This window comes from Dinoponera quadriceps, unplaced genomic scaffold (assembly GCF_001313825.1).
Source record: "Dinoponera quadriceps isolate SergipeBrazil2010 unplaced genomic scaffold, ASM131382v1 scaffold707, whole genome shotgun sequence".
NCBI lineage: Eukaryota > Metazoa > Arthropoda > Insecta > Hymenoptera > Formicidae > Dinoponera > Dinoponera quadriceps.
Window position 1 is genome coordinate 228 of NW_014555450.1, and position 14,584 is coordinate 14,811.

Below are 14,584 nucleotides of genomic sequence, written 5' to 3' on the forward strand. Positions count from 1 at the left end.
GGCATGGCATCACTCTTATCAAAATTTAATTGAATTTTATGAGCATGATCCTCAAATGACCATATAGAGTTACTTCTCTTTAAAATTATATACTGCATTATCTATCATTACAACTTTATTAAGCTTTATCAACTTTCAATTAAAATAATGGTTTCGTGTAAAAATTATACATGTATAAGAAAAAATCAATTGACAAATATCTATTGTATCTAAATGAAAATCGATTATTTCTGAAATCAAATCGGAATCACCCATCCCTAATCTGTAGCAGTTCACTTTTTTCTTTACCGTAGTGAAGCTCTCCAACGAAAAAACGTAAATTTCGCCGGCGCTCAAAAAAGTCGGTCGAAAACTCCGTAACATCGTCAGAATAAGCAGCTTCTGTGATTTAATGGATGCTTCGTACCAAGAACTATCGTATCTGCAACGTTTCAAAGAGAGACGCGAGCTAACTGCAGAGAAAAGAACACGTAAAGGAATTAGATGGCTTGTTTTAGGTGAGTTATAAGACGATTGTCTTACATCTTGTCACATATCTCGAGACTGTGGTTTATCAGCTTTTGTCCCTCAAAACTAAGACAAAACAAATGGAATAGCTGACCCATCACGTAGAATATGTACCTGGACATTTCTAAACCACCGGCTTCTTGCTGTGTAATCTTGAATACAGAAAATGTGATATTTTAGATACTTGCGATTCCAGAAAAATTTTATAATAAATGAGTACATATACTTATAACAAGGTGCAGCTTAACGATATGACAAGTATCAATAATTGCAGAGCAAAAGGTATGGTAAAGATTTTTTCGACAAGTTTCACGAACCTGAGACAAAAAAATGTTGTTAATAAACTGTATACTCGTCGCTATATTTCATTATTTCTTTTTATATTATGTTTGATGCGGTGTGTCATTATGATTTAGAAATTTCTTGGAGTGAAATCTTACTGGAAACAAAACGAAAATATTCACTCAATGCGTCAGAGCGAGGAATTCACTCTATATGAATGAAAAGTCACGCGAATCTGAATGAAACAGGCACTCTATTTTTCGAGTGAAACTCCACTCCGCGAAGAAATTCAAAAATTTCTCTTTCACGTTCAACAACAACATACTTACTCTAATATCTGTCGATGCATGTGCACGAGATATGCGATTCTTTTACAGTAGGTCTCGTCTGAATCAGATTTAGTATTTTTCTCAGCGTTATTGTGAATGGTAAATAAACATTCGAAGCGAGATCTATAAGCAATTTGTACGACGTCGATTTCACGATTATTTCTGGTCGAGTGTATCATTAAAATATATTTTATAACGATGTGTTTCCTCGTGTCACGGAATTGCTTTCTTACCCGAGTATAGTGAACATGCAGCAAACGTGTTCGATATAGGTAACGAATATGCAGTCGTGTGCGACTATAGCGGTCATAAATATTCCGCAAGAGACAATAGCATATCCGTAAATATAAATCAAATATTGTCTAGTGTCCACAAAATAGTATGCAGGTATTGGTAGTAACACAGGGCGAGATTCGTTGAGCGGCATTAGAACATCGAGTATAGGTGACACAAGGCTTGCCGACGTAAACCCATACACCCCTAAGAAGCAATACGCTGCAAAGAACAAAATATTTTACGAGCAAAAGAAAGGCAGAGCAACGCATACACGAGCGGAACAGAGTTCTCATTCTCCGTGCTCACCTGAATAAATCGCAAAGAAACGTTTACAAAACAAAGCATGCGACTTGAATATTTCGATCTCCTCGGGTGTTTCCAATTCTTCCCAGTCGACGAACAAGCGTTCGATAAGACGTTTAATCTGACGAAGCAATTGTTACTAACACGAATTGTTACTAACGCGAAGAGCATACTGATAAATGCGAGTAAAACTGCTACAGAAATTAATGAAATGGTGCGTGCATCTTATAGAAATGGAGCACCAACGTGATCCAATATTTTTCGCTGTGTGCAAACGGTTTCATGATAGGCAAGATAATGATCAGAGCAACATTAGAAGTGGTAAAAAAGGGAAGAAGGAAGGAGGAATATTGAAGGCTAAGGAGGAGCAAAGTTATTTTCTCGTGAGTTTAATGTTTTATTAAACTATTCCTAAAACTTTGTAAACGTACCGTGTATATCCAAAAAGAATCCAAAATACGAATATTAAACAACATACCTTAGAACTATTTATCGAGAATGTGTACAACGACACGATGTTTACGATCGTGAACAAAAAGGTTGGCACGCACGTGAGGATACATTGTATATCTCTTTCGCACCTAATTTGGTACGCGATCTAAAACGTTCAATTAATGTCTCGCGATAAGTCAATCTCGGCGATTATATCGTTGATTTACCTGCGGAACGAATATGGCTACTGCGGTTATCGACATCAGACCGATACGAAGATATCTCGTTCTCGGCTTCAGGTACGGCCACATACCGGTGAATAGCGATAACTTTTCGACTAAACCGTAATGACGACTCCAGATGACGTCCATAGTCGTCGGAGAAATTCTACTGCTGCAACACTGCGCGGTCGACTAATTTCTGAATCCCCTTCTTCAAATGCAAGGAATGAATAAATAATGGACGGTAGGCCATACACGAATAAATAGGAATGATCGTAAACACCGAGTTTTTCAAATCGATTGTGTTGCAATTATGCGTATCGCATCTCATAAAAAGCAATGGGGAGATGAACGAAGACCTGTTGATTCCAGCCGAGTTCTATCAAAAATAAAGTAGACGATCCTCGTGCGATATTTCCTTGCACGAAACATGTCAATCAAAATGTATTATAAATTAGCGAGTACTTTCTTTTGAAAGCGACTACGAAACACTCTCTTTTCTCCGTGCGATCGGATATTGGGGGAACAAAGTGCAACTTGCGAATAATAAAGGGTTATCAATTATATCCGTGGCACAAGTAGCCGTACTGTACAGTTTTATGTGGCTTTCACGAACAAGGTATAACACGAAGAGGAAAGGAACCCCATTGATTGGTATACCGTCAATATACCAGCGGATATACGTTTAACAAGTTTCAGAGGGGAAGAAAATCGATCGAAAAATAATAATGCATTTCTACAAGAAAGAAAAAGTGCTAATTTTAAGTGAATAATTACTCCAGTACTCCTTAGCAAATTTTCTATTATGAAGATATACCCTGAGATTTGTACTTTATTTACAGTTTTATAACGCATATTCTGAATATGTGATTTTACGATAATGCTCTGCGAGGGAATTTTCACAAGTATTATTTATTCAAACGGCTCAGAGCGGTCAGTCGTTAAAATTGAACTCCAGACGAGAGGCACATTTTATATTAAAGTAGAAACTGCCGTCGAAGGCGAAGGTATGAAGATATCGTTTAAATAATTTCACGAGTTTAATCTTAAAATGCAATGATTTCACGTAACGTTAGCGCAGTTCTCTGTAGTAGATAAAGTTTGCCACGTTGTAGGATAAAGGTTATATTGTCGGTACCCAACTTTAACAAAAGATTACTTTTTGGAAACAGTCGGCTAAATTGTGGTTTCTCACTGAACGTATCGATCGGCATTTCACACGAATGATATAAATGTATGTTATTATAGAGAATATAAATAAGGACAGTTTTGCAGTTAGGATAAAGAATGCGGAATTGGTTTGCGGAAACGTAGAAAGAAGAGCGTTATATATTCTCGTCTTTTTCTTTTTTTATTGATTTCCTTTTCCGCATCCACGACAAATATTAATGAACTATAACCACTATCTTTTTCTCTCTCTTCCCAGACGCACAGGACACATTCCGTAGGTTATTTGTATCATCGCAGAATTGCCGGATGCAGTTTTAATATTGAGTGTGATTCTATTAAAAGGATGCGAGTACCGTAACGTACGACATCGAAGTTTGCAGAACCTTTCAAACAGAAACTGTCCGTTATTAAATGAAATGAAATTCCAAAACATCGTCCACCACGAGGAATCTCGTTTTACCGTGGTGAAACTCTCCAGGGAGAATACGTAAATCTTGCCGGCGCTCAAGGAAATCGGCCGGAGGCTCTGTATCATCGTCATAATGAGCAACTTCCGTGACTTCACAGGTGTTTCGTACCAAGAGCTGTTGTATCTGCAACGTTCCAAAGGTGTGCCAGCTAAATGCCTAAAGTAGCACGTACAGGAATTCTCAGACGTTACCAGAAACGAACGTCTTACATCTTATCGCGCATCTGAAGACTGCGGTCTATCAGCTTCTGTCCCTCGAAACTGAAGCAGAACAAGTGAAACAGCTGAGCGATGACGTAGAATACGTATCTCAGTAAATCTAAGATATCGGATTTCTGCGTGACCTCGAGGACAAAAAATGTGACGTCTTGATTATTTGCGAAGCGAGAAAGGAAACTTCGAAATAAGTAAATACATATACTTGTAATAAGGTACAGCTCATCGTCGTGATAATGATTAATAGTTGTATAGCGAAAGATATGGTGAAGGTATTTTCGAGAAGTTGCGCGAACCTGTAGCAAAGATAAGATGCTAAAACGTTTAACTTTATCATTTCCAAATGTAATGTTTTATCCGAAAACGCATCTCACATTTCTCCGTACACACAACGGGAATAATAATAATAATAATAATAATAATAATAATAATATACTCACTCTAAAGTTTTGCGATGCGTGTGCACAAGAAGCGCGATCTTCTTATGGTACGTATCGTCACATTTCACATCTTTGATCGCATCGTTACGACTACAAAATAAATATTCGAAACGATATCTGCAAGCAATTTCGCACATCGACTTTCCTTCTTGAGTGAATTGACCGGATACACGTTTACTTACACCCGAAAAGGTGTCTCCTTACCCGACCACAGCGAACATACTGCAAACGTGTTCGACGTAACTCACGAACATGCAGTCGTGTGCCACTAATCCGGCCGTGATTATTTCCCAGCTCACGACTGAATGGCCGTAAATGTAATAAAAATACTTCTTACTGTCCACAAAGTAATATCCCGGATACGGTAGCAGGTTTGGCCGGGATTCATTGAACGGAATAATGACATCGAGTATACGCGGCACGATTGACACCGACATAAACAAGTACACCGTCAAGAAGCAGTACACTGCAAAGTAGGAAGCCTTCTGGCAGAACGAAGTTTGCGCCAGGCAGTTTGCGCCGGTCGGCGCAAACGAAACGGATTATTAAAGAATCTTACTGGGATATAATATGGAAAATCGCCTGCAATTCACGGCATGCGATCTTACGATGTCGTACTCTTCGGGAGTTTCTAGCGTTTCCCAGTCGTTAAACAAGCGTTCGGTGAGATCTTTGAACTGACAAGAACGTCGATTAATGGCGCATTTTATTACGGCCCGTAAAAACGTACGACGATGAATGTTTGTAAATTCAAACGAACATTATTTCTCTCCACTTTTCTATCCACGGTGCACAGAGAAAAATAATCCAGACAGCAAGTTTTATACCGTTGCAGCGAATAAATGAATATATGGCGCTTAAATATTGTTTAATATTTTACACGGAGAAAAATAATTTGCTACCTTGGCAATTTTATGTTGTCGCGATAAAATTTGTCAGTTACTATATGAACAGCGAAGCAATTTGTTAAGAGTAATTATCATACGTTGGATTATCTTGCTGTAAGAACGTATTAATAAATGTAAGCAAACTCTATTTTGTTCCGGCAGTAAATTAACGCATTTTAAGAACAAATTCATCCAGTGGAATATTTCCTATCCTGGCAACTGTGTGAAGAAACGAAACGTATGTTCATATAAACACTTTTCTTCATAAAATAACTTTATAAATTAACTCCTAAAATATTGGAGAAGGTACTTGAGAAACATCTTATATATTCATTTATTTACGACTACGACATAAAATTTGCTGTCTCTCTAAATTTTTTTTTCTCTGTGTGTGTGTGTGTGTATGCAAACTCTGAAGTGAGAGAAACACAATTTTCTATATAATAATATACAGTACTCAGTCGCGGTGCTATGACTGTATATTACTCCAAACGTACTCTTTGAATGTTCAATTGAAACGTGATCACCTTCACCGCGGCTATAAACGTCGACAAATACGCCGTCATCGATAGGAAACTGCACTGTATATCTCCCTCGCACGTAAATTGGAACGCTATCTGGAAAATGTATCACTCTTTTTTTTTTTACAATAGGTCGCACCGGAATTTACATTGTGTCTTGCGCCTTCACTTTACCTCAGGAATCAACAGAGTCAAGAATATCACTGTTATCACGGCAACGCGGAATATTCTCGTTTTCGGTTTCAGAAACGGCCATAAGCCGGTGAGTAATGATAAGTTTTCCACTACACCGTAATAATGACTCCAACTGATCTCCATAGTTTTCGCAGACATACCGCATCTTCGATGTCGCAACGAGGAATAGAGTTGAAGAGCTATCTCCCAGCATACAAGGGGTGAATAAATAATTCACCTAGACGATACATGCAATTGCTGCCTGTACGAAATCCATCGCATAGCAATCGCGTGTGTGTCAACTGGCGGGACATGTTTTACATTCAATCATTAGCGACGCACAAAATTTTACAACTTCCCCCAGCACGGAGAAGGTATTGACTACGCTACTACCTACTATTGAATTATCTACGAAAATAAATATTTCTTTATGGTAGTGATGGATAATATTTGTCCATCTTATTCTTTTTTTTTCCAGTACATAATAGGAAGACGTGAAGGAAGATAAAAATGGAAAAGCAGTTGTGTTACTAAGGCGGGAGTGATACTTTTATCAGATATCTTTTTCTTCATTTCTCCGTTATACATTTTTTCTTCACGTTCAAAACCGACATGCTATCATGAGGTAATCTATTTTTGACCTTCGAAACACAGTTTTTCTGTTATTCGAGAAAAACTAGTCTAGCTAGTCGGTAGAATGGACCTGTTTGTGCTTATTAATGATAGATAACAGAAAAATCTGTTTATACGATTAGAAGATATCATATAAAAAAGAAAGTATGTTGTTTTATTTTCTTAATACAAGTTAAAAATGAATGTATCACTTCTAACAGAACATTATAAATTTTATTGAAAGGAGGAGAGTACTGTAAAGTAAGACATCGATGTTTGTAAAACCTTTAAAAAATAGAAAAACACTCCGTCAGTAATATACGACAAATGTCCAAAGTGACTTGTGACGACCCATACTTTTTTTTTACCGTAGTAAAGCTCTCCAATGAGAATACGTAAATCTTGCCGGCGCTCAAGGAAGCCGGTCGAAGACTCTGTATCATCGTCAGTATAAGGAGCTTTTGTGACTTCAGGGGTGCTTCGTACCACAAGCTATCATATCTATAACGTTTCAAAGATGCGAGATGGATGCGGAAGATATTTCATACAGAGATCAGGTAATTTCGAGATGAACCATCAGACGAGCGTCTTACATCTTGTCGCGTATCCAAAGACTGTGATCTATCAGCTTCTGTCCCTCGAAACTGAGGCAGAACAAGTGAAATAGTTGACCAATGACGTACAACACGTATCTTATTACCTCTAAAACGCCAGCTTCCTGTTGTGTAATCTCAAATACAAAGAGAAGTGATATTTTATATTTGGTTCGTGCATATTTGGGGAAAATTTTGTAACGTATAAATACCTGCAGTAAGGTGCAGCTCATTGTGATAATAATGATCAAAAGTTGTATAACAAAAGGTACGGTAAAAGTATTTTCGAGGAGGCGCGCGAACCTGTGTTTGGCGGATAAGAGAGAAAGACAGAGGAATACTAAGATTAAATCTTATAATTTCTCCAAATCTTTCTTCCACTACTCACTCCAAAGTTTTTAGATGCGCGTGCACGAAGAATGCGATTTTCCTGCGATAGGTATCTTCTTCTTCTAGATTTTCTTCTGTATCTCCCGTTGCGTCGTTCAAGTTAGGAAATAAGTATTCGAAACGGGACCTGCACAGATCGCACATTGAATCTGCTTGAACGAATCGAGTGGACGTGTTTGAACGTTTTACTCACATCCCCAGAAACTACCCCCTTACCCGATCACGGCGAACATACTGCAAACGTGCTCGACGTAACTCACGAACATGCAATCGTGTGCCACTAATCCGGCCATAATTACTTCCCAGCTCACTAAGGAATGCCCGAAAATGTAAAGGAAATATTTCTTACTGTCCACGAAGTAATATCCCGGATACGGCAATAATATAGGCCGGGATTCGTTGAACGGCAATATGATATCGAGTACAGGCGGTACAATGGATACCGACATGAACACGTATACCGCTGAGAAGCAGTACACTGTAATGAAACAGCAAATGTGTTACGAATAAGGATAAAATGGACTTAAAGCGAATAATACGAGTGATCTTTAGCGTCCTCACCCGGATAAAACAAAGAGAATCGCCTACAATTCTCGGCGTACGACTTCATGATTTCGTATTCCCGAAGGGTTTCCAGTTCTTTCCAGTCGACGTACAAGTGCTCGGTAAAGTCCTTGATCTGGCGAAACGTCGATCAATCGCACTATTTCAATGTCAAACAAAACAGGCAAACATCCGGAGGGATGTGGGAAAGCAACAAGGCGCAGGAGACGTTAGTTAAGTGTACAGGAAAAAAAAAGTTTGGTGACCAGACAATGTACAAACTAAGTGCGTTTTGGTTGAAAGAAACTTGACTTCTTATGAAGTAAACTCGATTCTTACATTGAGAGAAAAAATAAAATATAAGAGAAATAAAAATATATCAAAAAAATAAAAAAAAATATTCGGTGGGTTCTAATAAAACATATTTACTTGAATTTAAATTTTTTTATTTAAATCCTTTCATTTAAATATAGAATAAACAATCGTCTTCATGAACAGTTTTAAGAAAATGTGTATTTTCTCATTCGGAACAAACTTTTCTCGGTGTAAAAACATGTACAAATTAGTGTAAATAAATAGTGTACCTATCGAAGTTTTTTTTTATTTTTTGGATATTTTTTCTCTCGCTGTGTAATAAAAAATTCTTATTTCCTTCAAGCAAAACGCATTTGGTTTATTCATCGTCGGCTAAATTCAACCAAACTTTTTTCCTGCGTATTTCCACCCAAATGGACAATTTTTTGTCAAGTTGAATACCCTGTCACCGCGAGACATACTTTATGAATGTTCAGTTGGAATCCCCACACTTTCACCATAGCCACGCTTGTCAACAGACACGAGGTCATCGACTCGAAGATACACTGTAGCTCCTGCTTGCACGTGAATTGATGCGCTATCTGGAAATATCGTGAAACATTCGCGACAAGTCGCTGCCGATGAGGAAATTATGCCCATGAATTTACCTGTGGGATGAATACAGTCGAAACGATCAAGGTCAACAAGGTAACGCGAAGCAGCCTCGTTGTTGGCTTCAGATACGGCCACATGCCGGTGATTAACGATAACTTCTGGACGATACCGTAATAATAAGTCCATGGTACCGTAAAAGTGGTCTCCATGGTTTTCATAGAAATATTGCACCTTCGACGCAGCGCGATCGATTGAAGCCCGAGCCGGTAATTCAGATGGACATCACGTGAATGCGATATGTGCGAGAGTCTCGTGCGGCAACTGCGCGTGTCACCTCTTTTCACGATGGATAACATGTCCGCTCACTTTGACACGGTGACACTGATATTCTGCGTCATCGGTGATATTTTTTTGCGACGCTTCCCTTCACGTGAAAAGTAGCAATCAGAATGTCCGAGAAAATAAGTCCTAACGACGAGGAGGACAAAACGCTTTCCTTTCGCGGTCAGATATCAAGGAAACGCAACGTGGAAGTGACAACTGCGTCAACTTGCGCGAATGGTTTTTTTTCTATGTAAAGACTGCTCTCTCAGCTCTGGCAGTCTTTGACAAGTTCGTTCATCTTTACGTATATTGTGTTATGAGAGAAGCAAATCTTTCTCGCAAACATTCCCGACAAGAAGTATATGTATTGGCTCACATGTTCGGCCACACCGGATTTGCTTTCTTAGGTAAGAATTGCAAATTAAAAGTGAGAAATTTTTTTCTACCGCGGCGTTTCTTACATATTATAAATATCGCTGCGTCTTTCTTATGCAATACAGAAAATCGGTTCTTAATAACTTACGTTTGGGCTTTCAATTCGCTTTACTTTTCTCGTAAGCTTCACTTACCTGTAAAGCTCACTTACCTGCGCAAACCTCCGGAGGAGACTACGGAATCCGCATGGAGACCCACGGAACGACTGGTCGACGCCGAGATTAACGTCGAGAACGCATAACACAAGATTTGGTGTATAGGATATAGATGACATTTATTTAATTACTTTATCGGCATCATTTATGCTACTGAATGCTATACTCGTAATAGGTATTTATAATTATGTCGATAATCATGCGTGAGAGTCCGAAGATTACGTGAGGTCAGCCGCGAGCTTTACAGTCCGTGAACAGTGTTACAATGAGAGAGTGTGTGAGAGAGTGAAAGAGAAAAGAGAGAGAGAGAGAGAGAGAGAGAGAGAGAAAGAAAGAAAGAGAGAGAAAGGGGGAAGAAAGAGTATGCGTATGTAAATTAATTACAAGGGGGAAGAAAGGACCGGGAAAGGACGTCGCTCCGAATACGAGATGCGTTCGAGCGAATCGTCGACCACCCACGCACGCAATCAGCCCTCGAGCGCGATCCCTCAGGTCCGCGAAGGATCGCGCGCACGAGTCGGCATTTATATCTACGTTTATGTTCATCTCTCGTCCGTGCCCTTCGATCGCGACCGATGTCGGGGTGGTTCGCTCCCTCTCAATCGCAACTCGCGTAGACTCGTAAACGAGGCGCTTAACCACTATTCCGCTTTCGATCCTTTCACCAGAGGGTTTCGCGCTTCGCTGGAGAGCTGAACGCTGGAGAACGTCGCGCGGCTCCGGATATCATCCGCTGCTGCGTGTCACCTCGATCGGTTAATCCGAATCCACTCGTTTACACAGTGAAAGGGTCTCAAGCGCGCGCTCCTACGACGAGGACGTTGCTCTATTTTACACTCGCTCGCTTCCACGTGGGTGTCTCTTTCTCGAAACGTGTGTATGTATGTGTATATATGTATATATATACGTTTATATATACATATACATATATTCTTAAATAAAGGGTAAGAAGGACGACATAATGGTTAAGTCCGAATACATACATTTAAGAGAACTTAGCGACATACATATACAAGGGCGTGTGTAACATAAGGTCTCATCGAGAGGAATGGCGGTCTATACTCCGGTCTGCGTCGCCTGTTCGACAGGATCAAGGAAACTCGAGAATCGAATCATCGACATTCACCTCCGTCGCACGCTCAATCGCTCTCGGTTCCCCCCCGTTAGACTGTGTCGCGCTTACCGCGTCTCGAGCGAAACCGTGAGAAATCCACACACTCGCGCATTCGACGGAAAAGAGACGGAAAAGGAAGGAGCGTGGAAGGTGCGGACAGTTTCAATAAATATCCGCAGGACGCGTCGTCGTGGGACATCGTGGACTTAGCGCGCGAACGTCCGCCCTCCCCCGATATTTAAGGTGGTGGAGAAAGAGAGACAGAGAGAGAGAGAGAGAGAAAGCAAGGCGATCAGGATTGCAATCTCTCGCGCGTTTTCTCTTATCTCCTCCTGAAAGGTCGCGAGATTCTCGAGGGACAATGTATGTGTCTGTGTGTGTGTCCATCTCGCGAAGGGAATGCGATACCCTCGAGACACGGTGAGTCTCTCTCTCTCTTGACATACAAACATTATATACATGCATAATTCATGATTAATGATACTCGGGTGAAATTCGACGGACTTATACAATATGGTAATTTCTCCGGCCACTGTGCGATATCGTAGTCAGGGTGACAACGAGGATGTCGCTGGAAAGCTCGACTCCTCTTCGCACGCCCGTTCAAGTCCAATATTAGCTCCGTCGAGCCGTTTCATACAGTTTACTGACCGGCAATATTTCTCTTCTACGTAATCGTGTGTCGCGGTAGCGGTCGAGAGGTGTCTCAGCAACAAGCCAATTGTCAGCCGGTATGCGAAATCGTCCGCTGGGTCGCGCGACTGGAGACCGTCAGGAGTGGAACGAAGGTGCTTCGTCGGGCTTTCTCGGGGAGGAACGCGTATAAAATCCGATCTCGTGTACGACATCAGTCGAAGATCGCGTCTACTAGTGTTGCACTCAAGGGTCTCCCCAACCCCGATAAGAGACTATTGTATTGCTAATATACGGCGGCCCGGCAATCGTTCACGACCGGTTACAAAGCAGCGAAGAAGAAGCGTTAAGACTCGGGCGTGTAATCTCGTCTTGCCAGCATCCCGTCTCGTGCACCAGCGTGTACAAGTTTATGCGCACTAGTATACAAATATACTAAATTACAGTCGGTAACTTACCTGGCAAGATACTGATACAAGAACAGCGTATCTTGTAAGGTAATAGCGATCGTTGTAGGAAAAAAAAGCTCTCTCTCTCGTTTGTATTCCTGCGCCTGTGTGCTCTCTGATACCGTTTTATATATATATATATATATATAAAAGGTACTGCAAAACTCAAAACCGGAATACGCGCAGGCGAGACCGCGATTCTGCTCGCGCGAGCAAATCTCCGCGTCCTCGCGGGAAAGTCACTCGCCTTAGCGCGAAGGAGGTTGTACGCTGTGTGTACAAATAAAATATAATTGTCGGCTGTGCGCGCGAGCGGAAGTAACATCTCTCCTCTCTCTCATGCCTCGATTCGACCGACAACACATAATATAATATAAAACACCCCGCTAACCGTACCTGTGCGTCCGCGTCTATACGGTTCGAAACACAAACGATATCTCCGATCATGATTAGAAATCGAAATAAGTTAGTCAAATTAAAACCGCAACGCTACAATGTACAATATAAAAAGATATCACAATACACGTTTTCCTCTCCTTACTTCCTAATTATCGTAATTGCCCATTGTAATAATATAATAACTCTTATCTTTTATGTATAATCTAACTGTATATATATATTTCTCGAGATTACTCTCTATTAAACGTACTAAATTTACGATTAAACTATACATATATATGTCGCCGGCAGCTCGATCAAACGCGGCGACGGCGGCGCGGTTTCCATTCGCGCGCATGCGCGGAAGCGTCCCGCGACTGGAATCTGCGTTTCGCGCGAAGGTCTGGCGGATCAATCGCGGTTACAAATCAAACGTCATCCATGCGTGACTGCAACGAGAAAAGTAGTCGCTGTGGGCGAGTTCCCGCAGCAGCGCGCGAGTGCTTTGTAACCGGTTACGAAGAGCGGCCCTTTCTCCCTTCGAGCGAAGCTCCCGGAGATCCGTGACGAGACGATCGCATGCCGATAGGATATCGTACGGTATAGAAACGAATTTGGTCCTCGATCGTGACTGAATACCAAAAAACAAACAAAAAGACGTGTGTAACTTTCGCCCTTTTTTCGCCTACGTGGTCGTCTTATTCTTTTCAGCCGACAATGACGGCTTTACGTATCTCTTCCGGTCCTTTTATCATATTTTCTTGATCTCTTCGATATCGGCGGCAACGTCGTCCACGTCGATCGCCGACGAACGCGTCGAAACCGAGTTTTACGACGATGCTCTCGACAACCTCTTCGTACGAGCGACCTCCTCTTTCTCCGAGGGTCAACGGACCCTCCGCGAGACGTTCGGGGGATGAGAACGCTCGTACCGGGTTGCAGCGGGTTACAACGAGCGAGCGGGCGAGCTTCGCGGCTCGAACGGTGAGCATGATTAACGAGCTTGCCCGACTTTTTCCGAGTTCCAGTTTTCGACCGAGCTCTGTTGTCTCCCCGTCGAAAACTATGAGCCTCGATTAATCATGCTCCACTCCGGATGACTCTCGGGTTACACAAAGCTAAGAGTGTACTCCCGACGAGAGACACGCCTCGCGCACGTCACAGTGGAAAAAATAGCCGCGCGAAGCGGACAAGAACCGGGAACGTCGTTCGTTCGTTCGTTCGTTCTCCGGCGGTCTTCGAGCAGAGGCAATCGTTCCGTGAACCAACAGGCAAACGCGGAATATCCTTGGGTTCGCGCGGAACGAACGACGTTCGCGTAACAACTGTTCGAAAAACGAACGTCGGTCGGCGTGTAAGAGTCGCGCGAGATCAATGTTCTCTTTCTCTCTCTGTCCGTCTCTCTCTCTCTCTCTCTCTCTCGTACTGACATCACACGGCCCTCCTCTCGCAACATAAAGGACCGATGCGTAGGAGGATCGTCCTTCCTCATCGATCAACACCGCGCTCGGAGAGAGAGAAAGAGGGGGGAGGTAGAAGGGAAGGAGAGGAAGATATAACATAGAGAGAAATGGTGCGACAGAGCCGAGGATTGCGATAAAGAGAGAGAAAGAATGACGGATATTGATAGAGAGAAAGAGAGAGAGGGAGAGGGAAAAATTGATAGAGAGAAAGAGAGAGAACGCAGAGGAGAGAAGGAAAATGGTTCCACGGCGCGGGACTGAAGGGTGTATGTGTGTGTGTGTGTGTATTCATATGTATGCGTGTATAGTAGGGGGATAGTTATCGGACTAAGGAAGAAAGGAAATCGATTCATTATCTA

The 14,584-nt window shown here is 41.6% G+C and overlaps 3 protein-coding genes across 3 annotated transcripts; all 3 read right to left on the reverse strand.

Moving 5' to 3' along the window:
• Positions 1-251: 251 nt before the first annotated feature.
• Positions 252-2,500, reverse strand: LOC106744155 (the record flags this gene model as incomplete). The annotated part of the gene is made up of 8 exons (XM_014618648.1): positions 2,357-2,500; positions 2,176-2,295; positions 1,701-1,818; positions 1,352-1,613; positions 1,119-1,241; positions 764-824; positions 523-659; positions 252-421 (listed from the first exon to the last, which is right to left on the reverse strand). Coding segments are annotated over exons 1-8 (1,135 nt in total), but the record flags the coding sequence as incomplete, so codon positions are not given.
• Positions 2,501-3,284: 784 nt separating this feature from the next.
• Positions 3,285-6,386, reverse strand: LOC106744156 (putative odorant receptor 71a). The gene is made up of 8 exons (XM_014618649.1): positions 6,228-6,386; positions 6,030-6,149; positions 5,205-5,322; positions 4,850-5,111; positions 4,646-4,735; positions 4,425-4,501; positions 3,783-4,201; positions 3,285-3,395 (listed from the first exon to the last, which is right to left on the reverse strand). Exons 1-8 carry the CDS (start codon positions 6,384-6,386, stop codon positions 3,285-3,287), a joined length of 1,356 nt encoding a protein of 451 aa, XP_014474135.1.
• Positions 6,387-7,073: 687 nt separating this feature from the next.
• Positions 7,074-14,581, reverse strand: LOC106744157. The gene is made up of 7 exons (XM_014618650.1): positions 9,328-14,581; positions 9,142-9,261; positions 8,384-8,501; positions 8,039-8,300; positions 7,433-7,735; positions 7,208-7,361; positions 7,074-7,124 (listed from the first exon to the last, which is right to left on the reverse strand). Exons 1-7 carry the CDS (start codon positions 9,628-9,630, stop codon positions 7,074-7,076), a joined length of 1,311 nt encoding a protein of 436 aa, XP_014474136.1. The 5' UTR covers positions 9,631-14,581.
• Between the last annotated feature and the right edge of the window lie 3 nt (positions 14,582-14,584).